The sequence below is a fragment of the Mus pahari genome, chromosome 4 (assembly GCF_900095145.1).
Source record: "Mus pahari chromosome 4, PAHARI_EIJ_v1.1, whole genome shotgun sequence".
Lineage (NCBI taxonomy): Eukaryota > Metazoa > Chordata > Mammalia > Rodentia > Muridae > Mus > Mus pahari.
This window is the reverse complement of record NC_034593.1, coordinates 86,825,128-86,849,570: the sequence shown is the minus strand read 5'-3', so window position 1 is coordinate 86,849,570 and position 24,443 is coordinate 86,825,128. Positions and strand designations below refer to the sequence as shown.

Here is a 24,443-nt window from a genome sequence, read left to right as displayed (position 1 = left end):
CAACACTTGGGAGGCAGAGGCAGGTGAATTTCTGAGTTCAAGGCCAGCCTGGTCTACAGAGTGAGTTCCAGGACAGCCAGGGCTACAGAGTAACCCTGTTTCAAAAAAAAAAAAAAATCCTTATTGCATCAATCTAATAAATGCTTTTGTAATAGGAAAAAATGAAGAGGAGCCCAGCTACTATGCTCCGTAGGAAGGTCGGGTAGTTGTCAGCAACACCGTGGAACAATTCAATGCACTGCTCTGTCACTTACTCATGTGACCTTCTGCCCTAGGTTCCTTTCCTCATCCATCATGACAGCACCTATGTCATGGGACTATCATGAGGACTAATGAGAAAATGCATTCAGGGTGCTGAAGTCCTTAATGTCACACACATGGTGGATGGTAGAGGAGATGGAGAGGGTGAAAACTGCGATTTATGGGAAGTAAGCCATAAAGGAGGGAGGCCTTAGTGACCATCCTTGGAGAGAGGGAAGCTGAAAAGCCCTACCCATCAATAATCAGCGACTCATAGGGAGCCTTCTTATCACACACAGGACACGTCCATGTCGGCTTCTTTTCATTCATCTGTAGATAAAGGGCAGCATCGAAACTCTGCAGGTGGGCACAGGTGAGGGCACGACACGGGACAGACAGGCGCATCTTCCCTAGCTGAGGAGAGGAGAGTTCACGCTAGCAAACCTCACTCTGGTATCCAGAGGAACCCTCTTCAGAATGTAACCCAACCCTCCTCCTCCCACTTCCTGTCCCACCTCGTACCCACCGGGCACATGAGTGACACCCGGAGACTTGTAGTAGCCACTTCACTGTCGGGGTCAGCGGTCAGTTTCTCCTTGACTAAAACAAGAGCAGGGCCAGAGCCAGGGGTCAGCGAGGCCAGAAGCAGCCTGGCAGCAGACAGCCCCGGCTGATAGCAGCTGGGTAGAGGGGGGACCCATGGCATGTCACAGGAGTGGAGAAGAGATGTCTGCATCCCTGATGATGCTTAAACAATGCAAGGCAAAACGTGGGCTATGTTAGGGATGATCTAGATAGGAGGGATGCATCATGGGAAGATCAGGGCTTTTCAGTGCAGAGAACTCATATCTTAGTAGGGTGAGATTAGAGCCTTTGAGATACAAAGCTGTTGTGTGATTGGCAATACAAGCTCTTCCCACTGCCTGAGGGTCTAACTCCTCAACTGAGACTGGGGAGAACACCAGGGAGACCACACAAAAGAGCTGTTCCTGACAAAGCCTGGGGGGCGACAGGAAGCCCTGAGCCCAAGCGGAAGGAGGAAAGGTCTGTTACTCACTCAGTGCCCGGGAATGGTCTGGATTCCGGATACCCTTGGCTCTGAGTTTTTGTAGAAGGGTCCCTGCAGTCAATTGCCTCACCAGGTACACGGACAGGGAGTAATTCTACTTGGGAAAGGGAGAGGGGGCATCAGCTTCTGCCTCCCACGCCTCCTCTTTCCCCATAACCTTTGTCTCCCAGAGACCAGAGACGGTAGCCTTTGGCAGAGAGGCCTACGAGGAGCAAGATGAATCCCCAACTCAAAACTAGATGGCTCCCTGCAGCCTCTCTGTCAGCCTTTCAACCTCAGCTATGCTCACCCGTCCAAACTCAGATGACCAGTTAACCACGATGGTGTTGGGAACAGTGGCTGAGAGTCGAGCCAGGGGTGTGATGTTGATCGGACGGCTGGGCCTCTTGGGCTCAGCTCCATTCTTGGTTGGAGGGAGGTAACCCTGAGGAAAGGAGGGATTTGTTAATGGAGAGGGGGCACTGGGAGGGGCTCAACTCTAACAACAGAATTCTGGTCTCAAGATTACTCTCTGGAGAGAGGTCAACTCACCCACGAGCAAAGGAATAGGGATCGGCTACAAAACAAGGCCCTACGTCGGGCCGGGCTGTATAAGGGGTTCACTTGAGGGGTGAAAGGGGGAGTTTATTGACCAAGGAACTAGGAACCCAGTCATTGTGTCCCATGGGTCCACTTCATCTGCTGTCACCTTTTAGAGATCTTTTCTAAACCTTTGTATTAAACTGGTCCCTCTCCTGGGTTCTGACAAAAATTATTCAGTCCTATCTTATTTCACTCTTTTTTTTTTTTTTTTTTTTTTTTTGGTTTTTCGAGACAGGGTTTCTCTGTATAGCTCTGGCTGTCTTGGAACTCACTTTGTAGACCAGGCTGGCCTCGAACTCAGAAATCCGCCTGCCTCTGCCTCCCGAGTGCTGGGATTAAAGGCATACGCCACCATGCCCGGCTCATTTTTTTTTTTTATTCTTTGAGAGTGTCAAACAATGTGTTTTGATCCTATTCAACCCATCCTCAATTCATCCCAGAGCCACCCCACTGTTCCATGCACCCAACTTTGAGCCCTCTCCCTCTTATTAACATATCAAATACAGTTTGTATTATCTCTATACTCTTAGATAGGTGGCCTATCATAGGAGCACAGTCAACTTACAAGTCCGTCCTATTTTAATAATCTCTAGAGTATATTGATTTCATCAGTAAACTGAGCAACTACTACGTGCCAGGCACTGTTCTAAGCGGGTCTTTTCCTAAGAGGTTTTTACTTAACATTTATCGTTGCCAAAGGAAAAGACTCTTTACCTACCGGCAGGGGGCAGAGTTTCCCATTAACCTTAACAAAGAGGTTAGGGGGGAAATAGTCCTCCTGAGGGCAGCTGGTCTCACAGAGACAGAACCTGGCGAGACAGGACAGATGAATGGGGTAAGTGGCAGTTTTCTGAGGTGAATCTAGCACTGAAGAAGGGAACTCCAGTAAAAAGGAAAAAAGAAAATTAGTCATAGATATTTGTAGCCATCAGCATCCAGAAGAGTCTCCGGCCAGAGTGGACTGGGGCTGCGGAGGAGGAGAATGGCCCCCTCCTGTCCATCGCCCACCCTTCATAAGACGCAATTCACCTGAGCTGCACTTGTATGGTGTAATCGCACTTGGCTCCAGGCAGGACCTCCCTGCACCAAAGAAGAGCAATGTCAGTTCAGAGGGTGAGCAGAAGAGTGCCCAGGGCACAGAGAGGAGACAGGCAAAAGAACGGGACAACGCAAGACAGAGAGAACAGTCCCCAGGGACAAGGCAGGGGATGAGAGGTGTACCTGGACGTGAGAATCTGCTGCAGCTGCTGGGGAGTGAGCGCGAAGGTGAAGTGGGCTTCCTCGAACCTCTGGCTGGAGGTGGATGCTGCGGAATGCAAAGGCACAGTTATTCATTCCCAAGCCCGTGCCTGAGAAGCTACGGGCTTCCATCCCGTAGCGCCGATCCTACAAGAGTAAAACCTAAGAAGAAAAACTCCAGCCTGAGTCACAATCCAGAAAGCCTGAGGGACCACAGTCAGCCATACCAAGGGTGGTGGGTCGGATGAGTTCCCCGTAGACTTCATAGAAGGGCAGTGGCTTCATGGTGACATCGGGGTGCACAGGCTGCGGCAGAGGAGGGTGCATGTCCACCTCACGCTTAGGGCCTAGCAAGGTGCCGGGGGTCAGAAGGGTGGGGGGGATGGGAGCAAGGGGGACAGGGGAGCCTACAGGAGAGGTGCCAGGGGGCAAAGAGAGCAAGGAGAGATCAGAAGGCCCCAGGGTCTTCCGGGGAAAGCGCCTGCGGTAAAGTTCTTTGATCTTCATCTGGACGCTGGGGGCGCAGCTAGACTTGAGGAGGTGCAGGGCCTTGGCCAGCAGCTCGTGTTTCCGCCCACTCTTGTTCCTGCCAGCGAAGCCAAGGAGCACCTGGAGCTCAGACACTCGGAAACTCATCACCATGTGCTGCGGGGAAGAGCACAGAAACGATCCGGCTTCAAAAAGCCTGTCCTGCTGGTGACATGGAAGCTGAGCTACTGGGGGGCAGTGCCTCTCCCCTGTCCCCAGTGTTGGAAGATGCTCTAAAGCTAGTGTACTACCTCTGAGTAGCTGACCTGAACCCACAAGGACCACCTAGCCCCATCCCTACCCTTAATCCAGACATTCCCTTAAGCTGATTATTGTCTCTCAGGGCTCAGACTCTCAGAGCCCTAGCCTCCTGGGAAAAAGATAGGACACCAGGAAGGAGAGGATTCAGGGCAGACCGCCCATGAGAAAGAGGCCAGGTGGCAAGAGGATTGTACCCCACGGCCACCCTCCCAATCACCTAATCCATCGCTGTTCTCCCCATGGTTCTGAATTGAAACTTTTTTAAAGTCAGGGTTTTAAGCCAGAGTTCAAGACTCCATCATCATCATCATCCCCCCTTTTTCATTATCTACATACCCATACTCTTTTAGTCTTATTTACTAGAAGGAAGCTACCAAAATGTGTAGGGGAGAAGGGTGAGTCCACAAGTCTCAGTAATTGGCCAGACTTACTCCATCTGTCAGTGATAGCTTAATCCTCTGCCAGTGAAATGAGCCAACTCAAGCCAGAGTAAGTTATATTAAAGGTAAGTTTATTAGGAAGCTGTCCTAAGGGAGTTGCCATGGGGTGGGGGTGAGAAGGGGGGAAGAGGGAGGGAGAGAGCACAAAATGTCTGGATTGTATAGAGAAGAGCCTTGGGGGAAGGGCAGCCCAGCCCCTGGGCTGGAAAGTTTAGGGGGTTAGGGAAGAGGCCATAGCATGCCAGGTAGGGACTAAAGGATGCTGGGAGAACCTGGAAGTCAGGGCTGCTTTGATATGTAAAATATGCCCCTCAGTCCCCTATCCTAGGGTCTGAAGCCAAACAGTCCAGAACTACCATCTTGCTTCTTTCCCCCATACATGGTATAATAGATAGCCACCAGGGTGGGAACCAAGGCAAACTTCTCAACAGAGACCCCAGGAGAATGAGAATGGGGTCCATGGACCAAAGCACAGAAGTAAGCTCTTAAGTGTGGATGGCCCAGTGGCTAGAACTCAAGCTTATTCAGGATAAGGATGGGGTGAAGCCGGAAGACAGGGGAATGAAGGTCTAGGGTTCTGTAGGATATCTTCTGGTGTGGTTCCTTGAAGACTGTGTGGTGGTGGGGCAAGATCTCTCTCCTACTAGGACTCCCTTCTGTGAATGTCTAGAAGACTTAGTCACGGGCGGACCATTAGCTCTCCCAAGTTCTTTTCCTTCTGAACTCCTTTTCAGGAATGTGATTGATGAAAACCTTGTCCCTCTCTCTACCTTTCCACCCTTGGCTCCTCCTACTTGTTTTTATTTCTCCACTGGCTCAATAAGTTATTTTTCTATCCAGTAGTTCACACTCCTCTACCTCTCCAGCCACAGCACCTCATTAGGACAGTTCCTTACTCTCAGCCTTCAGGATGCTCCTGCCTCACCTCTGAAGGTACGCTCCTGTACAGCCCCGCCCCCTTACGTCTCAGCAGCCTACCGGTACTCCCCAAGGCTCGGATGCCGACAGCAGCCCCAAAGCCTCCACCCTAAGCTTCGTGTCCCCGAGAGCCTACCAACATCTGGTCCTCGGGTCCCATCCCTACGGCTCCCCCTCACTGTCACACCTCTTGGCCTGATGGACTCACCCCTACGCCTCTGGAGCAGCTTTCCCTCGCCCTCCCGTACCCTGCAACTACCTACTACTAAAAGCGGCTACGGCCCCACGTCCCCGCCTCCTGTGCCCCGGCCCTCCGCGGTGACAATTCCCCCTTCCGCCCCACCCCTGCATCTGCCCTGCGGCCCCGCCCCCGGGGCGCCGCCGCAGCCCCTTCTCGCGGCCACAGCCCGCGCATCCCTGTAGCCAGTCCCTGCCACGTCGCCCGCGCCCACCCCATCCCGCTGCGCCCAGCCTGGTCGCCTCCCCGCCTCGGCGGGCAGCCGAGCGAGTCCTGCTGGGGCTGGGGGAGGGGGCCGGTACCTTTAACTCGCCCAGCTCCGCCATCTTGAGACATCGCAGGCGCCCCAGCCCGAGCCGGAGCTCAGGCCCAGGGACCGGCGCAAACTCTCCGCCCCAGCGCCGGCCGCAAAGGCCGCCTGCTCCGCCCCGTCCGGCCCCCTACACCTCCCCTTCCCGGCCCCGCCCGCCGGGCTTCGGACCGCCGCCGGCCTCGCCCCTTCTCCTGCCGCCCGGGGGCCCGGGCAAGTCTCCCGGCGGCGGGCGACACGGTGGCCCCGCAGGGAGTGTGCAGCCCGGGGATCGCGGGGCCCTGCGAGTAGCGACGAGGAGGCGGGCACGAAGGGATGGGCTTTTAGGCAGCCAAGGATACTTGAAAGATGGAGGGAAAGTATCCGGAACTGCCGGAGCTCCGAGGGATGGGGGAGGGGCGGCGAAGTTGGAGCCCCGGTCCCCCGGAGATCTCGGCAAGTTTAGTTAGCCAAATCCCAGAGTTCCGCCAACTCTGAAAGTGATGCGCTCCGGTCCTTTTGGGGGGAGCTTGGGGACTTGCGAACTGTTGGAGACGGCTGTTCCGAATTCTTCACCTCCCCCGAACACATAGCAATTACAAGCGTAGCTCCTGCTAGCGCCGTACGACTCAAGGCTTGACAGGCAACAAAGTTGGGTGCGGATAGCAGGACTTACCCGCGGAGTTGCGGGGGTGAGCCCCGGTGCAGAAAGGGCTCGCGCCGCTCCCGCAGTCTGCGGCACGGCTGGAGTTCGGTCCGGCAGCTGGACGCTGCAGCCGCAGCACCGCCCGGGCCAGAGCTCCGCCCGGCCGAGCGTTGCTGCTGGGGCCGCCCCCTCCAGGGTAAGCCCGCCAGGACCTCGGAGAGGGGAGAGGGGCGGAGCCCAGGAGCCGGGCGGGAGTTATTAACTCCTCTGAGCGCTGAGAAGAGAAGAGATTCTGGGCGTTCAAAGTTTCAGTAGTCCTTTGATCCCTTGCGGGAGTGTAGAGCCTGGACTGGGCTGGACTGGGACTGTGTGCATTGGGAATCTGGTTATTTAGAGAGGTTATAGGATGAGATCTCCATCTATCTGGGGGAAAACCTGGGCTACAAATGGAAAATAAGTAACCCAATCCCTACAGATAACCCTCTATCTCCAAACCTCCAAATATGCTTGCAGTAACTAGGGGTTCCACAGTTGTTGAACACAAGGAGATACACATACAGAAGAAAACTTCTGCCCCTCTTTGAAGTGCCTACTCCCTCCTCCAAAACTTTGGACCCTCCAGAGGGCCCTGTTTCAACCAAGTTGACCACAATTTGAGTAGTTCATTTATTTTTTTCTTTCTTTCTTTCTTTCTTTCTTTTCCCCCTTTTTTCTTTCGAGGCAGGGTTTCTCTGTATAGTCCTGACTATCCTGGATCTCACTGTAAACCAGGCTGGCCTCGAACTCAGAAATCCGCCTGCCTCTGCGATTAAAGGCATGTGCCACCACTGCCGGGCTGAGTAGTTCATTTTTATATCTATAAAGATAGCTACTTTAAGGCACTGTGCCTTATACTGGTTATCGTAAAAACTCCACATTTTATAGTTGTTTGGGGCCTCAGGGACAATGTCATTTCTCCAGTAAATATTTGAAAAAAGGGGGAGATAAATATTAAAGTGGTAATCAGGGATTGCTAGGTGCTGAGGGCTTAAAACCATTAGAGAGCTCAGTCTAGCATCAGAGGCAAGTTGTACAACAAACATGCAAAATAATAAAAAGCCCTAGTAAATACTAGGAATAATCCCATTTAGTTTAAGCCTTCAGTGTAATCCTTTGCATGAGCCCCAACCCAAGCTATAAGCCATAAAGTGCTAACAGTATTCCTAGTGCCTGTTAATTATACTTAACTACTTCCTGGTTTTGTTCCTAGGGAAATAACCACCCTCTCCTAACACTGGGGTTGGGATGGGAGTTGTTGCTTGCTGCTTGAAATGATGGGCCCCTCAAGCTAAATTTAGGCTAAGTACTTGTCCCTAAATCTCATCAGCAGCCTCCTGCATCCTAATGAGACCCTGGTACTGGTCTGTTCTGGGGATAGAACCTCAGACTCTGTGCACTGCGATGTTGGCACAGCCAGCTGAGCTCATTGCCAACCATATTGTTTTGTTTCTTCTTACACTTGATATCGCTTTTTGCCCCAGACATTTTTGTGACTCCAGACCCAGGTAATTGGGCATATCAAGATAAGTATATGGGGGCTGGGAGATGGCTTGGTAATTAAGAGCACTGTGCTCTTTCAGAGGTCCTGAGTTCAAGTCCCAGCAACCACATTGTGTGATTGGTGACTTATAACCATCTGTACTGGGATCTGATTCCCTTTTCTGGTTTGCAGGTGTACATGCAAATAGAACATTCATATACATAAAGTAAATAATTTTTTTTAGGGTTTTTTGTTTGTTTTTGTTTTTGTTTTTGTTTTGAGACAGGGTTTCTCTGTGTAACCCTGGCTGTCCTGGAACTCATTATGCAGACCAGGCTGGCCTCAAACTCAGAAATTCGCCTGCCTCTGCCTCCCAAGTGCTGGGATTAAAGTCATATGCCACCACACCCAGCCTAAATAAATCTTTTTTAAAAATAAGCATAAAGCCAGGCAGTGGTGGCACACGCCTTTAATCCCAGCACTTCTGAGTTTGAGGCCAGCCTGGTCTAGAGAGTGAGTTCCAGGACAGCCAAGACTACACAGAGGGGGCTGGCTGGTGAGATGGCTCAATGGGTAAGAGCACTCAACTGCTCTTCCAAAGGTCCTGAGTTCAAATCCCAGCAACCACATGGTGGCTCACAACCATCTGTAAGGAGATCTGACTCCCTCTTCTGGAGTGTCTGAAGACAGCTACAGTGTACTTACATATAATAAATAAATAAATCTTAAAAAAAAAAAAAAAAGACTACACAGAGAAGTCTCGAAAAGCCAAAATAAATAAATAAATATCAGGTTTTAACTTTTTTTTGTTTGTTTGTTTGTTTGTTTTGTTTTGTTTTTCGAGACAGGGTTTCTCTGTGCAGTCCTGGCTGTCCTGGAACTCACTCTGTAGACCAGGCTGGCCTCCAACTCAGAAATCCACCTGTCTCTGCCTCCTGAGTGCTGGGATTAAAGGCATGCACCACCACGCCCGGCTTAAATATCAGGTTTTTTTTTTTTTAATAAAATAAAATAAGCATATAAGGCATTTACTCACAATAAACCATAAGGATTTTTCTAGTTCTTTGGTATACATATAACTTCATCATGCATTAACGATGAAAGCAGTCATGTGTGGTGGCGCATGCCATCCATAAAAAGCTGAGGTTTTTTTAGAAACTCAAAAGAGCAATTTTTTTAAAAAGCCAAACTTTCTAACAATGCAATCCAAACATACATTAATTTGATGACACATTCTAGGGAGTTATGATAGGAAAATATTTGAAATATTTATTTTCTGCAAGTAAGCCATTATATCTTTATAAGAATAGAAACTTTTTTTATGGACAGTCATTCATAAACAGCAGTCTTGAGTCTGAACTGAGATGATTCAGTGTTCATTGGCGGTACATGTCATGATGGCATGTTCAATACAAAGTGCTTCCAATACCGGAAATCTGAGTATATCAATTAAACCTCAACAAAGCTATAAAAATGTACTACAGAAAGACAGCCTCTTCTTTTTTTTTTTTTTTTTTAAATGCTTATGTCTTTTTTTTTTTTAAAGATTTATTTATTATATGTAAGTACACTGTAGCTGTCTTCAGACACTCCAGAAGAGGGAGTTAGATCTTATTATGGATGGTTATGAGCCACCATGTGGTTGCTGGGATTTGAACTCCTGACCTTTGGAAGAGCAGTTGGGTGCTCTTACCCACTGAGCCATCTCACCAACCCGACAGCCTCTTCTTAATTCTTAGTGATTTAATGAAAGAGAATCTCCTTAAAATAATCAATTTGAAAGTTGGACGTGGAGGGAGAAGAATCTGTGGTCAGGGTGTAAAATAAATAATAAAATGTTTAAAGGAAAGCAACAAAGTTGGCCATGGCTCACATCTGAAATCCCCACATGCCAAAGGCAGGCAAATCAACTCAAGTTTAAGTACAGCCTGGTCTGCCTGAGTTCCACTCCAGCCAAGACTAGATGGCAAGACCCAGTCTTAAAACAAAACTAACAATACAAACAGCACTTCCTGCACTTGCAGAGGGCCAGAGCTCACTTCCAGCACTCACAGCCACCAGACACTCCAGTGCCAGGAGACCCAGCACCTTCTCCTGACCTCTGTGGGCCCCTGTATATGTACATGTGGGGGAATCGAGGGAGCATCAGGATTACGGTAGCAAGCGGGCACAGCAACTATGAAACCAAGGAGCATTCATCCTTTGGGTTTGATGTTGACAGTTTAGGGGACTGTATAGGTGTAGTTATGTCAGGAGCAGTCTACTCCATTGTGAGAATCACTGACCACTCTCTCAGCTGCCATCTTGGAATCAGCTCAAGGCTGACATACTTGAACTTAGCCAAGTGGGACTCTCCCTCTCTGAATCTTTCTCTCTGCATTTTCTTGGTTTTCCCACCAATACGGGATAATCTCTAGTGACTGAGAGGAAGGGGGAAGATATTCTATTCCTCTTAAGAGAAATTCCTGAACCCTTTCAGTTCCCCCCCACCCACCCCCCAGCAGTTTCCGCTTCACCATCAGTCTTCTCTCCGTGAACCTTAGAGCTAGTCTGGTCCTTCTCTATGATCTGATCTGTGTATTTCAGCTGCATTCCCCCTCAGCCAAACTCTGGACCAGTTCCTGCAGCCCCATGTGTAACCCCAGTTTCCCAAGGCAGTCTCTCTGTACTCTTTCCCTGGAGCCAGACTCCACTGGCAAGCCCCTGCTGTCTGACCCAGCTTAACCCAGCAGAGGGCGGGCTGAGGGAAGGGATGGGGAGGGAGCTGCTTGCAGGCCTCTGGCCTGCAGTCCAGATTTTGGAGAAACTTTTTCCAGGCTAGAGGAGGGTCGGGGAGCTGAGAAATCAAATCTTTCTGTCCTAGAACCAAACCTGATGCCCCTTCCTTCTTTCAAAAATCAAACTTTTCTCACTGTGGCCCTAAGACTCACTTGTATATTGAAAACTGCTCTCGGATCTATTTGTGTCATTTTTTTTTTATTCAGATTTTTAAAAATTTATATGCACCAAAAACAGAGAATGGTGATTTGAACATGTGTTGTCAAATCAGCGCACACTGTCACAGGCATCCATAGGGTACATTAGGGCCTAGATAGGTTTGCACTGTATATGCCCAGCACAGTAGTCACAGTAGTCCTATTCTACTTAGGCAAGATTTTTTTTTAAATTTTTTTAGGCAAGATTTTAACTGAATTTTTACTTTTTACATTTATTTTGTGTGTGCACTCAGTGTGCATGCGACATAAGTGTGTAGGTGACAGGACAACTTTGTTGGTTCTCTTCTTCCCCCACGTGGGATCAGCCAATTGAGTCTTTAAACCCAGCAACAAGCATACATGCTACCAGAGCTATCTGCAGGCTCGGACTGAATTGTTTTAATTGTGATAGAGCATGAGTACTCTCCGAGGTCAGAGATGGCCAAATCCCCTTTAAGTTGGAATCAGTTGGAATCTGTGAGTTCAAGACCAGCCTGGTCTACATAGTGAGTTCCAGGACAGCCAGGACCACATAGAGAAACCCTGTCTCAAAAACAAACAAACAAACAAACAAAAGGCCAGAAGCTAGGAGGGAAGGAACCAACAGGCAGAGCAGAGCATAAACAATCCTTATGACTGTAAAACTCCTGACGCTACTGTGCTGAGCAAATCTTTGTAAGCCTCCTCAGGAGTAGCCCCTACTACTTCCTATGTACACCTGTGCAGTGTGTACTGATACAGACTAGTCAGTTACAAATGTATCACTTTAGGGAGGGACTTTGCTAACAGGGGAAGAGAAAGGATGTAGTTTGTTTGTTTGTTTGTTTGTTTGTTTTTAGACAGAGTGGCAGTTGTAGCCAGGGCTGATTGGACTCACTATGTAGCAAAGGCTGGTCCTGAAATTTGCTCTCCCTGCCCCCACCTCCCAAGCACTGAGATTAAGGTGTATACCATCACACCCAACTTTTTTTTTTTTTTTTTTTTAAGGTTTTTTTTGAGACAGGGTTTCTCTGTATAGTCCTGGCTGTCCTGGAACTCACTTTGTAGACCAGGCTGGCCTCGAACTCAGAAATCCNCCTGCCTCTGCCTCCTGAGTGCTGGGATTAAAGGCGTGTGCCACCACGCCCGGCCCAACTTTTTTAAGTTGTTTGATCAAGATTCTTTTTTTTTTTTCCTGGGCTGGAGAGATGGCTCAGTGGTTAAGAGCATTGGCTGATCTTCCAGAGGTCCTGCATTCAATTCCCAGCAACCACATGGTGGCTCACAACTATCTATAATGGGATCCAATGCCCTCTTCTGGTGTGTCTGAAGACAGCAACCATGTATACATAAAATAAATAATTCTTTAAAAAAAAAAAAAAAGATTCTTTTTTTTCCCCATTCCACCCTTTTTGACAAAAACCACAACAATACCCAGGTCCATCTGTTTTCTGCTTTATTTTCCATGGAGCTAGTTTACATCCACAATTCTGGTCTCATCTGTGCTGATTCCAGGGTCCAGGTTTTCAGGTTTGGAGTTCGTTTGTCCTGTGAAGCCCCACCCATAGCACCACTAGTGGATAATCACCACCCATTTGCCCACCACAGCTTGATCGAGCCTCATTATTCCCTGAAAGAAGAAATTCAAAGATGAATTCTGTATCCTCACTCTCCTCCTATCCACATCGGCATGCTAAAGGGTCTGTTTGTCTTTCTGGAAAGAGAGCTGCCCAAAAAGGGGCAGGAGGGAGGCTGGGAGATGGTTGGGTTTTGAGTGAAAGGTTAGGAAACCTGAGGTCTGTAAAGTCCCGCCCTGGGGAACAACTGTCCCACTACCCTTAATCCTTAACTGGCATCTCTGTACCCCAGACTTTAGGAAAATATTCCAGCCATCTTTTCTGTCTGTCCTATTCACAGTCATCCCATTAGTCACTAATCTCGTGCCACCTGCTCACAAGTTCTAACTTCCCCTAGTGATCTACACTTTATCTTTTCAGTTAACTTTACTTCAATGATCTAAGCCCTATGCCTTACAGGACTCCCCAGTGTCAGTCACCAGAGAGGCAAAACAAACAAACAAACAAACAAACCCACCCCAACCCTTCCATAGTGTCCCTTTCCCCCAAGTCCTTTCTCCATAGCCCCAGCCCTCTTTAGCTTCCTCTCACAACTCACAAAAGGGAAATGCCTTTATCCCTGAGGGCACGCAGTGAGCCTGCCTCACTCCTGCATGCTGAGGATTCGAAGTAGGATGTTGTAGACGTCTTGTTCCATGTAGCCCTGGAGGTAGCAGGAAGGACATAAAGGATGATGGAGTGCAAACCGTGGGGAGAGGCAGATGAGAGAGCAGTTTTTGTAGGAGAGTAGAATGCCAGTCATTACCTCTTGCAATTACACAATCCTTAACTAATTCTGCTGGCCTGTTCACATCTTTTGGTCTTCAGTACTTGTGATTGAACAGGGCAAGTACTTGTCAATGAGCTAAGCCCCTCACAAGTAAGCCCTCACTTGTAGTATTAAATAACTCTTCCATGGCTGCTTTCCCATCTTCACAAGGAGGGGAAGGCTATCTATCCCTCAGGATTGCTGTAAGGGCCACACCATGAATGCTAAATGTAGCTCTACTCTCTTATCATCCCTAAGAAAGGAGCAGGCACACTCACTCTTCCTTGACTAAGGCAAAGTCACCTCAGAGGAAACTGGGGGTAGGGTGGGGCAGGGGGGGTGATGGGGACAGGAAAAAACCCTCACAACAGATTAGGGAGCCAGAAAGAGAAGCAGATGCTCCTCCTCCTCCCATTCACACACAGCCTCTCTGGATTTGCTTAATGAGATCCAGAGACCACCATGGAGTCCAGGGGGCCTGACAGAATGACAAGTACTTAAAGGGAAGAGAAGGGGCAGATGTGACATTCCTTCCTCAGCCTTGTACCTCTGCTGCCTCCCAGACTCCAGCAAGCTCACCCGAGCAGCATTCAGTAGATGACTCCTGTAGGTGGAGATGATCTCTTCATGGTTCTTCTGGGAATCCTGGAAGGAAACCCCCATTGTAAGTCAAATGCCCACCCTTCCCACGCTCACCGCTCACCGAGCATGAGGCTGACTCCGTGGGCCCATCACTGGTCCACCCCCCACCACACCCCCCACTAGGCTCCTGACACTCCCCACTTCTACTCCACACCCCCATCTTCTCTATCATCATCCATCCTGCAGGCCAAAATATACCTGCAGCTGTAGGGCAAGGTGGGCATTCTCCCCCCGGACTTCTAGAACTTCCTCTGAAAGCTGCTCTAGCTTCTTCAGCAACTCCTTGATCTAAGGCCAAAAGGAAAGAAAGGGAAGTGGGGGCGAATGTTATATTTTAAGTTTACATCACAGTGCTCAAGATCTATAAACCAGAAATGCCCCTAACCTGTGCTCCCCACTTGCCTAAAGAGAGAGAGCTTCCTGGGATGCCAGGGGCCGTTCTTCATATAGGAAAACAAGCCACGTGTTTTCACTTCTGTAAACAAGCTTGGTTGCCCCAACTGCACAGGATGTGCTTGATCACACGTAGGTGGGAGGTATGAAGGCAGGAAATATGTCAGAATACATGCTTGCCTCCCAGTTGGATGAAGACAAAGTCCATAGCCTTGTGGAATTTGTCTAACATAATTCGCAGTCATTCTCGGGGTATCCTGAGCATGGACCCCGCCAGTGTCCCTCATCCTGACCAGTATTTAATAAAGTTCGATTCAAATTTGGCTAAAAAAGGTGGTAATGGTCTTATTCTCATCCATGGGGTTAACAGGGACTCAAGTCATTTTCTCCAAGATGGCCCAGGGTCAAGGTCAGGTTTCCTTGTTGAGTGTTTAATATGAGCCAGATATTTCTATATGCATTGTCTTATATAATATCCAATCTAGCCCTTCTTCTAAGAACAATGCTTCTCTGAGGAAAGGACTATTGTCCACATTTTATGGGTAGGAACCTGAGTTTCATAAGCTTTCAAAACCATGCAGTTATTCCAGGTGTGGTGGTGCACACCTTTGATCCCAGCAGTTAAGAGACAGAAGCAGGCTGAGCGCTATGAGTTTGAGGCCACGTTGTCTATACAATGAGTTCTAAGATGACAGCCAGAGCTGTGTAGTGAGACCCTACCTAAAATCAAAACAAAACCAAAATCACACAGCTAATACATCATTGTTTAAACCAATTTCTCTTTGGCTCTACTATAGTTTATGACTTTTTTTTTTTTTTTTGGTGTTTTGTTTTGTTTTATTTTAACAGTTTCTCTATATAGCCCTAGGTGGCCTGGGCTCGCTACATAGATTAAGCTGGCCTCAAACTCACAAAGATCCTCTTGCCTCTGCCTCTAAGAGTACTGTGATTAAAAGGATGTGCCACCATACTTTTTGTTTTGTTTTGTTTTTTTCGAGACAGGGTTTCTCTGTGCAGTCCTGGCTGTCCTGGAACTCACTTTGTAGACCAGGCCAGCCTCAAACTCAGAAATCTGCCTGCCTCTGCCTCTCAAGTGCTGGGATTAAAGGCGTGTGCCACCATGCCCGGCTCTTTCTTCCTTCCTTCCTTTCTTCCTTTCTTCCTTTCTTCCTTCCTTCCTTTCTTTCTTTCTTTCTTTCTTTCTTTCTTTCTTTCTTTCTTTCTTTCTTTCTTTCTTTCTTTCTCAGAAGACAGTTCTCAGGGATGAACCAGGACCTTTTTCATTCTAGGCAAATGCTCTATTCTATCATTAAGCCATTACCTCAAACAGTTTTTGGTTTTGTTTTGTTTTGAAGATAAGTTTTATTTGTTTTGTTATCAATGCTGGGGATAGAACCAAAGGCCTGCACACATGGTGGGCAATCATTCTGCCACGAAACTATATCCCCCAACCTACCCTGTGTGTCTGTGTGCATGCTTGTGCCACGTTCTCAACTACTACACCAAATTTTCCTTGCCAAATTTTATTGACTTTCTTGCCATTTATTAACAAAATGCCTCCTTTAATGCCTTCCTATGATGGTTCCTGTTTTGGACAACAGTTCTTTTGTCTATGCGTTATACACAAGGTATATGCTGTTTATATTCTTCTGTTGTTCTAAATTTGGATATGTGTACAAGTGTTAATAAGAAATATGCATTTGTTCCTTTAGTGGGTAGTTCTACAACATCTAAATTCATTTGTAAATGAGTGATTTAGAATATATAAAATATGTCTCCTTGCCCGACAGCACTAAGAAAATAGTGGCTTTCAAACTCTGTTGTGGCTTGGCTGTTTGGTGTCTTCAAACAGGGTCTCATGAGCCCAGGGTGTCTTGGAACCAGCTCTGAAGCAGAAGATGACCCTGAGTGTATCTCCTGCGCACTTCTTCAAACTGTTTTTGTTTTATTTATTCTTATTTTTCTTTGCTTTGGTGTCTTTTTTGGCCAATGGGAATTGTTTGTGGGGACGCACTGTGAATGGACCTGGAGCAGCTAAAGTTAACCCATCAGACTCTGAGTCAGTGGAGAACCTCAGCAAAACCACAGAACTCATTACACCACTAAGATGGGCTAATGCAGGATTAAGATAAAACACTAATTGTCCACGGTGTTCCCTGGTGGTAGCCCTGGGGGTATACATAACTTCTGAACCCTGAGTACAAAATTTTAGTACCTACACCGCCGTCTTCTCTCTTGTACTGTGTTACTTAATTTTTATCTCTTTCTTCTATCTGCACTCCACCTCAGCTCCAGTTTTAACCCCAAACCTCTCTTGCCCTAGGCGAGCACAAAGCGGTCCTTGCAAGAACTCTATTTTGTATTAATCTGACCTTCGGTTCTGCAACCTTGTAAAAGCACCTCTGCTCCCTCTGTGCTCTCAAGGCTACCTCTGTTCTCACCTTGGCCTCCTTGTCCCGGCAAGCCCCGATGAGGTGGTTTGTCTTCTCTTTCAGGAGCTCAGCAGTTTTCTCGAACTGCTCCGAGCGCCCACGCATCTCACCAGCCTGGCGCTCCTGCTCGGCTGCCCGAGCTGCCAGGTCCTCGCTGCGGCGACGTTCCTCCGCCACCGTGTCCCGCAATCGAGTCATTTCCCGACAGGCTGTGTTGTACTTCTCCAGCACAACTTTGAGCTCCTGGCCCCAAGCCTGTGCCTGGGCCACCAGCGAGCCTCGCGTCTTCTCGTGCTGGCGCAGGCTGGCCGCTTCCCGAGCTCTCAGTTCGGCCACTTCTTCTGTGGCTTGGTAGAGCAGCTGTTTCAGCTTGCAGATCTCCTGGCTCTTCCCACTCATCGTGGCCTGCACGGCCCGTAGCTCTTCCTCTAGCTTCCCCAGGTCTTCCTCCAGGGCGGCCACTTGTGGGGATGCTGTAGCCTTGAGGGAGGCCTCTGGTTCCCCACAGGGAGCCAAGGATCCCCTCAGCTGCTGGTTTTCCTCTTTCAACTGAGCCAGCACTTGTTGGGCCTCGAGGTGCCTATCCACCAGGGTGCTGATGCAGGCCTGCAGCTCCTCCAGGGGTTCTGCAGCTGTACTCTGTGCACTCCCCTTGCCCACGAGGTCTGGGGGTAGGCAGTTCCACAGTCCTTGGAGGCCGCTGGTCTGGGAGGCCAGTCGCCTGCGCAGCTTATCTGTGGCCTCCTTCTCCATGGCCAGTTCCTCTGTCAACATCCCCACGCTCCTCCGCAACTGCTGCAGCTGGACCTGTGCCTCGGGCTTGGGCACAAACTCCCGATGTAACCTCTGAGTCAAGGACTGCAGCTCTCCCTGCAAGCGTTGTCTCTCGCGCCCCAACTCTCCCAATTCCTCCAGCAAGTTGCTATTACTCAGTCTCAGAGCTGACACCTCTTTCTCCAGCTGTCCCTTTGCCAGGCCCCCTCCTGAGGCCTGTTCTCTTCCAGGGGCCCCTAAGGGCTCTCCTCTGGTTCCAGGAGCCTTCTTTTCTTCCTGCTCTTTAGAGCATCCCGGGACTGCCTTCTGGGCTCCCTCTCTGGGCCCCTGGACAGGGACCTCAGATTTTACATGCAGTCCCATCTTTGCTCCATCTAACCTTACCAGCACCCTCTCAAGCCTGGCTTCCATCTTTTCCCAGGCAGCTGCTGCAGCTTCAGCTCTGGGAGTCCCCAGGGCTCCCTCCAGAACTGGTCTTGACAAAGCCCCTCTGGCAGCATCCTTTTCTCGCCACACTGCAGCCAGCTCTTCCCTTAGCTGTAGGAGGAGCTGGTTCATGGCCGCTATGCCCACTGGTTCTCCCACTGTGCCTGCTGGTTCAGTCCCTGGAGCTGGGGCCCTCTCCTTCTGGCTAGCACACACCTGCTCAGTGTTCTGGAGGCCAAGGTTCTGCCCCTCACTGGTGTTCGGTTGTTGTCCTGTGGTTTTCCCAGTGGTCTCTGAACCTGGGCCCTGGGGCAGCCCCTGCTCTGGTTGGGACTTTCTGTGTACTTCATGATGGAGCTCTGCCAGGGCTAAGTCTTCAGCTCTCTCGGGAACTCCTGTTGGGTTTATTGTGGCCAGTGCCTTCTGCTGCTTCTTCAGCTCTTGGATCCGCTCTGCCAGCAGGTTCAGGGGACAACCCTGCTCCATACCATCTCCCTCAGGTCGGAGACCAGGGCCTTGATTTCCCGGAGCTCCGGGTTCTTGCACTAGGAGATGGCCTAGTTCTTGCACTTGCTCTCGAATCTGGTCCTCTAGGCTTGAGAAGGCTGCAGCGCGAGCCTTGCACTCATCCGTCTTTCGCAGGAGCTCCTGCTCTAGCTGATTAACTTTCCTCTGCTCCTCCTCAAACTTCCACCTCCACTCTTCTGAGCACCGCTCTTCCCCCTCCTCCCCCTCCTGCTCTTCCTCAGGCTTCACTTTCCGTGAGCTCTTATTAGGAGATCCCACCGGAGGCTCAGATGAAGAGGCCTGTGTCAAAAAAAGAGCAGTGATATGAGGCTCGTCAACAAGCCTCTGAAAGGGTCCTGCTTCTCTGAGAATGCCTTGGTGCCCATATGGACACCGGAACTGCTTGGAGCTAAGTCAGAAACAAAAAGGGGAGACTCTTAGGGGTCTTACCTGCGACGGGTGATCTGGGTGTTGAACCAGTCCATGACCTATAAGAAAAGGCGCGGGACAAAGGAGAACTCAGCTCTCTTCTAATTTTCAGAGTTTTTCAGAGAAAAGTGGTGACTGTCTTATTCCACGCATCCCTAACTACCCTGCAACTTCGGCTTCTCCTTCTGGAGATGCTGGGTTCCTCATTCTGTTCGCTCGCCTCAGTTATTGATCACTGTGCTGGTACTATGAAGGCACTGGAACATCAGTAGTGGGCAAAATGGAAATCACATGGATGACAACAATAGCAAGAGCCATTTAATCCCAGCACTCGGGAGGCAGAGGCAGGCGGGTCTCTGAGTTTGAAATCAGCCTGGTCTACAGAGTGAGTTCCAGGACAGTCCTGGCTACACAGAGAAACCCTGTCTTGAAAAAAAAACAACAACAAAAAACAAACAATAGAACAATATTAATAGTCAGAGTTGCAATGAGCGAAGGCTACCCTGGGGAGTTTTGTGACCATGTTTGTAGGAACATGGGGTCATATGTTCCCAAAATGCAGCAGCACTATATTAGTAAAGCCTTGACTAAGGCCATGGTCCATTCTTTTAGATGGATAGCTTCCATGAGAGTAGGATACTAAGAAACATCTTTAACTCTTTGGCTATTGAAAAGACTCTTGAGAGCACAGAAAGACTTTTACCGCCTCTCCGCCGCCGGTTCAGGGCCTGCTGTAGCAGCCTCCACAGCTCCGTGTCTTGTGTATGCAAAGCATAATGAAGAGCATTATGTCCCAAGCTGTCCACCGCTCCAGCGTCTGCTCCATGGCTTAAGAGCAGCTCAGCCACCTCAGCGCTGCCTTTCTCACAGGCCAGGATCAAAGCTGATCTAAGGGTGGAGACAAACCTGGAACACCAGCTTCCCCTGATGGTTTCAGAAATTCTATTCACAGCGTAAGCCCTCACTCAGTGGAGTCAGAACAACACACCAACGCCAGCCAAGGACAAAGCCTTAGACCAGAGCAGGACTTTCCTTGGAACTGCAGCATCAGAAAGTGGGACCACTGGGAGGGCTCCATTTTTGTATGCTTTAGAGAATGCTAAAGTTCTGCACATGTACATGCACACATGCATGGGTACACACACACACACACACACACACACACACACACACCATCTGCATACATTTGAAAGAAAAATGTTTAGGACACAGCTTAAAAACCACCACACTCATCTGCATACAGTTGAAAGAAAAATGTTTAGGACACAGCTTAAAAACTAATAAACTGGGGCGGGCAAGAGAGCTGAGAGGGTAAGAGCACTGACTGCTCTTCCAAAGGTCCTGAGTTCAAATTCCAGCAACCACATGGTAGCTCACAGCCACCCGTAAAGAGATCTGACGCCCTCTTCTGGAGCATCTGAAGCTAGCTACAGTCTACACATTTATTTATTTATTTATTTATTTATTTAAAGTACACTGTAGTTATCTTCAGACACACCAGAAGAGGGTGTCAGATCTTGTTACGGATGGTTGTGAGCCACCATGTGGTTGCTGGGATTTGAACTCAGGACCTTTAGGAAGAGCAGTCGGTGCTCTTAACCACTGAGCCATCTCACCAGCCCCATTTTTTTTTTTTTAAGATTTATTTATTTATTATATGTAAGTATACTGTAGCTGTCTTCAGACACCCCCAGAAGAGGGCATCAGATCTCATTACAGATGGTTGTGAGCCACCATGTGGTTGCTGAGAATTGAACTCAGGACCTTTGGCAGAGCAGTCAGTGCTCTTAACCACTGAGCCATCTCACCAGCCCCCCTACTGAGTCATCTTGTGTGGTGTGTTTGTTGTTTTGGTTTGGTTTTAGATAGGTCCCACTACGTAGCCCAGTCTTGCCTGAAACTTAGGGTTCTCCTGCTTTAGGTGCCCGAGTTCCAGGACAGCATTACAGGCCTGTGATACCATGTCTAGCTTCTTTTTCTTTTGCAATAATGTGGTCTCATAGGACTGAGATAACATAGTTCTTCTACAAGCATGAAGACCTGAGTTTGATTTCCCAACCCATGTTAAAAAACAAAACCAAGACCCAGGCATACTGACACATTCTTGCTATCCCAGCAGTGTGGAGTTAAACTGGAGCCATCTCTCCAGCACCAGTGTACATATTTACAATAATAAATAAATCTTTGGGCTGAAGCAAGTGGAGTTGACCAGAGCGAGTCCTAAATTCAGTTCCCAACAACCACATGAGTACAATGTACTCATATACATAAAATAAATAAATAAAAAAAAAACCCCTTAAAGTAGTGACCCCCAGGCGTAGCCATTCTCCTTGTGGCACCATCTGTGCAGTATGGCTACCTTAAAACACCCGGCACAGATGTTCTGAACCATTCCTGGAACAGAAGCGCTGGAAAAATAGAGAGAAGCCTATTCTCTCCAGTGCGTGTTCTGTGCACGCCTCTCCTTTCTAGATTGGTAAAGAACTGGGAATTGGGATAGGACATAGAGATGGCTCACTTGTCATGCTTGTCTGTGACATTAACTCGGGCACCTCTCTGCAACAGCTGTGAGCAGATAGCTGCATGACCACCCAGGGATGCAATCATCAGGGGTGTGCGTCCATCCTGCAGAGGTTGTGGGAAAGCGGGAGGGAACCACTTGATGACTCAAACCCCACCAACTCTCCTTCTCCAACCCCCACCCCTGCTGAAACAAGCTCTGGTCCTGGGGTTAAGCACTAAGGTGGTTCAGAGAGTTAGGAGCTCCCCAAATGATAAGGAAAAGAGGAGTGATGGAGGAAGGGTGATAGAGTCTGGCCAATCAAACTCAGAGAAGACGGCAGCCTCCTGGTGTGAGACGCCACCCATTGGCCCATCTGATATTCACATTATCCAGCACGTCCAGGAAGGCTTCGTGGTCACACAGCAGGAGGACACTTGAGGCACAGCCAGAGGAGGCTGGAAGAAATGAAAGACATTTGGATAAGAAGAGGACTGAAAAACATCTGTTGTTCTTGCACAAAAGCTAACCTCCCGTCCTGTTCCCCAGGCACACACCTGCCCAGTGTAATGGACTACGATTTTCTGCATCCACAGCATCTTCATTAGCACCGTGCTGTAAATAGCCACAAAGAAAAGCAGATGTGGAGCTCGGATCCTCATCCCGCACCTCATAGCAACCCACCAGTTTCCATGGTAATATGAAAAGGAACAGGAGGACCACAGCTCTGAGGGAAGCTAACTACTAGGCAAGCAAGCCCAATCACTCCCTGCAGGTGATGGGCAGCCTTGAAACTCAGTCCTACTTCCTAACTACGGCCTTTGGAAAAGACCAGGAGTAATAAAGGTAGAACAGTCAGTATGTGCTCAGTGGCCTATGGGGATATGCAAATCATCCACTGCTATAACCCCCCTCCCCATTTTATTTTATTTTTTAATTTGGGGGAGGGGTGTGGATATGCTCGTGGAAGTCAGGGGACAACTTACAGGAACCAGATCTTTCCTTCCATCATGTGGGTTCTGAGGTTCAGACTCAGGTCCTTAGACTTGGCAGCAAATTCTTCTACCTGCTGAGCCCTCTTACTAGCCCTCCCACCAAAGACATTTTTATTTGAACATTCCTGATTTTCTTCTACATAGCGGTTAGTCTCTGCTACTGGCAGAACTCAGTCGTTCTTGGGTACCCTGCTTTCTGGCCTGCCCCCCCAGAGACGGACAGCATCAAGTATTGTACAAGTACAGAGTAGATGCTAAACAAATATCTGTGAACATATTGATAAGTGACAATCAGCCGTGCTATTTGGAACGAGACAATATTGTTGGTTACTACAAAACAAAGTTGGGAACACGTTGCATTTCTTTCTTGCCTGCACAGGAGCACCAACGGACTGCCTTTACCTGAAGCAAGACCTTCACACACTGTGGCTGACAGGAGATGGTGGCCAAATGAAGGGCGGTGCTTCCTGGAAAGAGAAGAGGAGAGAGGGGGTGTGGCCCCATGAATGCAGATGACTCATGGGGAGGGAGGGCAAGAGACGCACAGATAATCAGGGAGATCAGGGAAGAGAAGCTGTAGGCCACACCAGGCCAGAAATTCCAGTTTCTTGAGAAGCTGGTACCCTTAATGGAGGTGGGAGTGGGGTGAAATGTTCCTGGCTTAAAAGGAGGGGAACCCCAAGAGAGATGCTAGCCAAGACTGACTGAGCAAAGAATGAAAGGCCCACAGCGAGAACCTCACAGCTGGAACCCGAGTCGAGTCGGAGCCCAGCACTGGCCCCTCTGCAGCCAGAGACAGACCTGCAGCACACTGGGCGCACAGGGTTGGCTGACTCACCGTCCTCATTCTTGCTGTTGATATCAGCCCCATTTGCAAGCAGTATTGTCAGACACTCGGTCAGGCCTTTGGAGGCTGCCAGATGGAACCTGCCAGGATCAAAGCCAAGAGACAGAGAAGGATGAAAGACCAGGGGATCAAATGGAGGAGGCTCTTTCCTTTTTAAAAATCGAGCTGGCGAGATGGCTTAATATTCTAAGTTGTTCTGGCCAGTTTAAATCTAGATGTTTTTATTTTGGCCTTGTATGGCCCTGCTTCCTAACCCAAAGCCAATTCCAAGAGCAGAGAGGGAGGCTCCCCTTGTCTGTCTTGCTAAAAGGAGGATCAAGCCTGTCTCCATGACCTGCAGCCACGAAGCCAGAGGATGCTACCAGAAAAGCGAGAAGAACTACAAATCGCAAGGTAGTTCAGATGTTGCTGGGATGTTCAGAGCACACAGGATTGCCTGCCTCTCCCAACACACAACCTTCAGCATCATGGAGTCAGCCAGACCTGAACAGAAGCCTGGCAGGAGGCATTGTGTTCATCCTGAACACACCCTGTAGCCCCATGACCCCCGAGACTTTACTTCTTCATTCCCAACTTCTCAAGCGTACACTCCCTCCTACTTTTGCGATGAGGAAACTTTGTTTAGCAATTAGTTGTCTGTTGGTTTAAGGAGCTTTGTATCTTTTTCAAGTCAGTGTGGCTTGTGCCGAGGCTGGAACTATGGGACAACATCCTCCTCCCTCAGTTGTTCTGTGCTTGATACATGGCAAAGGTTTAAAGCATGTACTCTCCAATTCAAACAATAAAAGGGTTATAGTTATAGGCCTTGCCTGATTATTCTGAAGTTCGAACCACATACCAGGGTGGGGTCAAAAAGACTTACTTACGGGGACTGGCCATTTGAGTCTAGTTTGGTGGGTCGGGCTGACTTCCTAGAGGCCAAGGCAGCCACGCGTCCCACGTCCCCCCGCTGCACTGCCTCCAGCAGCTTTTGATCACGACGGTTCCATTTCTCCACCTAGTCAGGAGTTACAGATTACGTGAACACTGGGGCTAGCAATGGTATGGGGAAATAAAAGTGATATTAGATGCCCAGCAAGAGTAAAGGAGCCGGGCGGACGTGGTGATGCACGCCTTTAATCCCAGCACTTGGGAGGCAGAGGCAGGAGGATTTCTAAGTTCGAGGCCCGATTGGTCTACAGAGTAAATTT

The 24,443-nt window shown here is 49.0% G+C and overlaps 2 protein-coding genes across 5 annotated transcripts in view; both read right to left on the bottom strand.

Annotated features, from left to right (window-relative positions):
• Pias3 (protein inhibitor of activated STAT 3) overlaps positions 1-6,562 on the bottom strand; it is a 9,567-nt gene extending 3,005 nt beyond the window's left edge. Inside the window, exons 1-10 of one of the 3 annotated variants that reach the window (XM_021195546.2) lie at positions 5,818-5,902; positions 3,542-3,775; positions 3,358-3,436; positions 3,113-3,197; positions 2,921-2,971; positions 2,610-2,700; positions 1,599-1,733; positions 1,298-1,403; positions 767-840; positions 494-654 (exon numbers count right to left, since the gene is read on the bottom strand). In XM_021195546.2, the coding sequence (XP_021051205.1) occupies positions 494-654; positions 767-840; positions 1,298-1,403; positions 1,599-1,733; positions 2,610-2,700; positions 2,921-2,971; positions 3,113-3,197; positions 3,358-3,436; positions 3,542-3,775; positions 5,818-5,841 (1,040 nt within the window). In that variant the 5' untranslated portion in view covers positions 5,842-5,902. Of the gene's footprint in view, positions 1-493; positions 655-766; positions 841-1,297; positions 1,404-1,598; positions 1,734-2,609; positions 2,701-2,920; positions 2,972-3,112; positions 3,198-3,357; positions 3,776-5,817; positions 5,926-6,480 lie in introns of those variants that run through there. The other 2 variants (XM_029537886.1, XM_021195545.2) reach the window with 2 other exon arrangements.
• A 5,801-nt stretch (positions 6,563-12,363) lies between these two features.
• Positions 12,364-24,443, bottom strand: part of Ankrd35 (ankyrin repeat domain 35) — a 20,328-nt gene continuing 8,248 nt past the window's right edge. The window contains exons 2-14 of one of the 2 annotated variants that reach the window (XM_021196563.2): positions 24,116-24,250; positions 23,245-23,333; positions 22,809-22,873; positions 21,969-22,026; positions 21,799-21,869; positions 21,430-21,536; positions 19,615-19,799; positions 18,933-18,970; positions 16,785-18,782; positions 14,149-14,238; positions 13,888-13,953; positions 13,099-13,203; positions 12,364-12,553 (exon numbers count right to left, since the gene is read on the bottom strand). In XM_021196563.2, coding sequence (XP_021052222.1) covers positions 13,144-13,203; positions 13,888-13,953; positions 14,149-14,238; positions 16,785-18,782; positions 18,933-18,970; positions 19,615-19,799; positions 21,430-21,536; positions 21,799-21,869; positions 21,969-22,026; positions 22,809-22,873; positions 23,245-23,333; positions 24,116-24,132 — 2,844 coding nt within the window. In that variant the 5' untranslated portion in view covers positions 24,133-24,250 and the 3' untranslated portion in view covers positions 12,364-12,553; positions 13,099-13,143. The remainder of the gene's footprint in view (positions 12,554-13,098; positions 13,204-13,887; positions 13,954-14,148; positions 14,239-16,784; positions 18,783-18,932; positions 18,971-19,614; positions 19,800-21,429; positions 21,537-21,798; positions 21,870-21,968; positions 22,027-22,808; positions 22,874-23,244; positions 23,334-24,115; positions 24,251-24,443) is intronic. The other variant, XM_021196562.2, reaches the window with a different exon arrangement.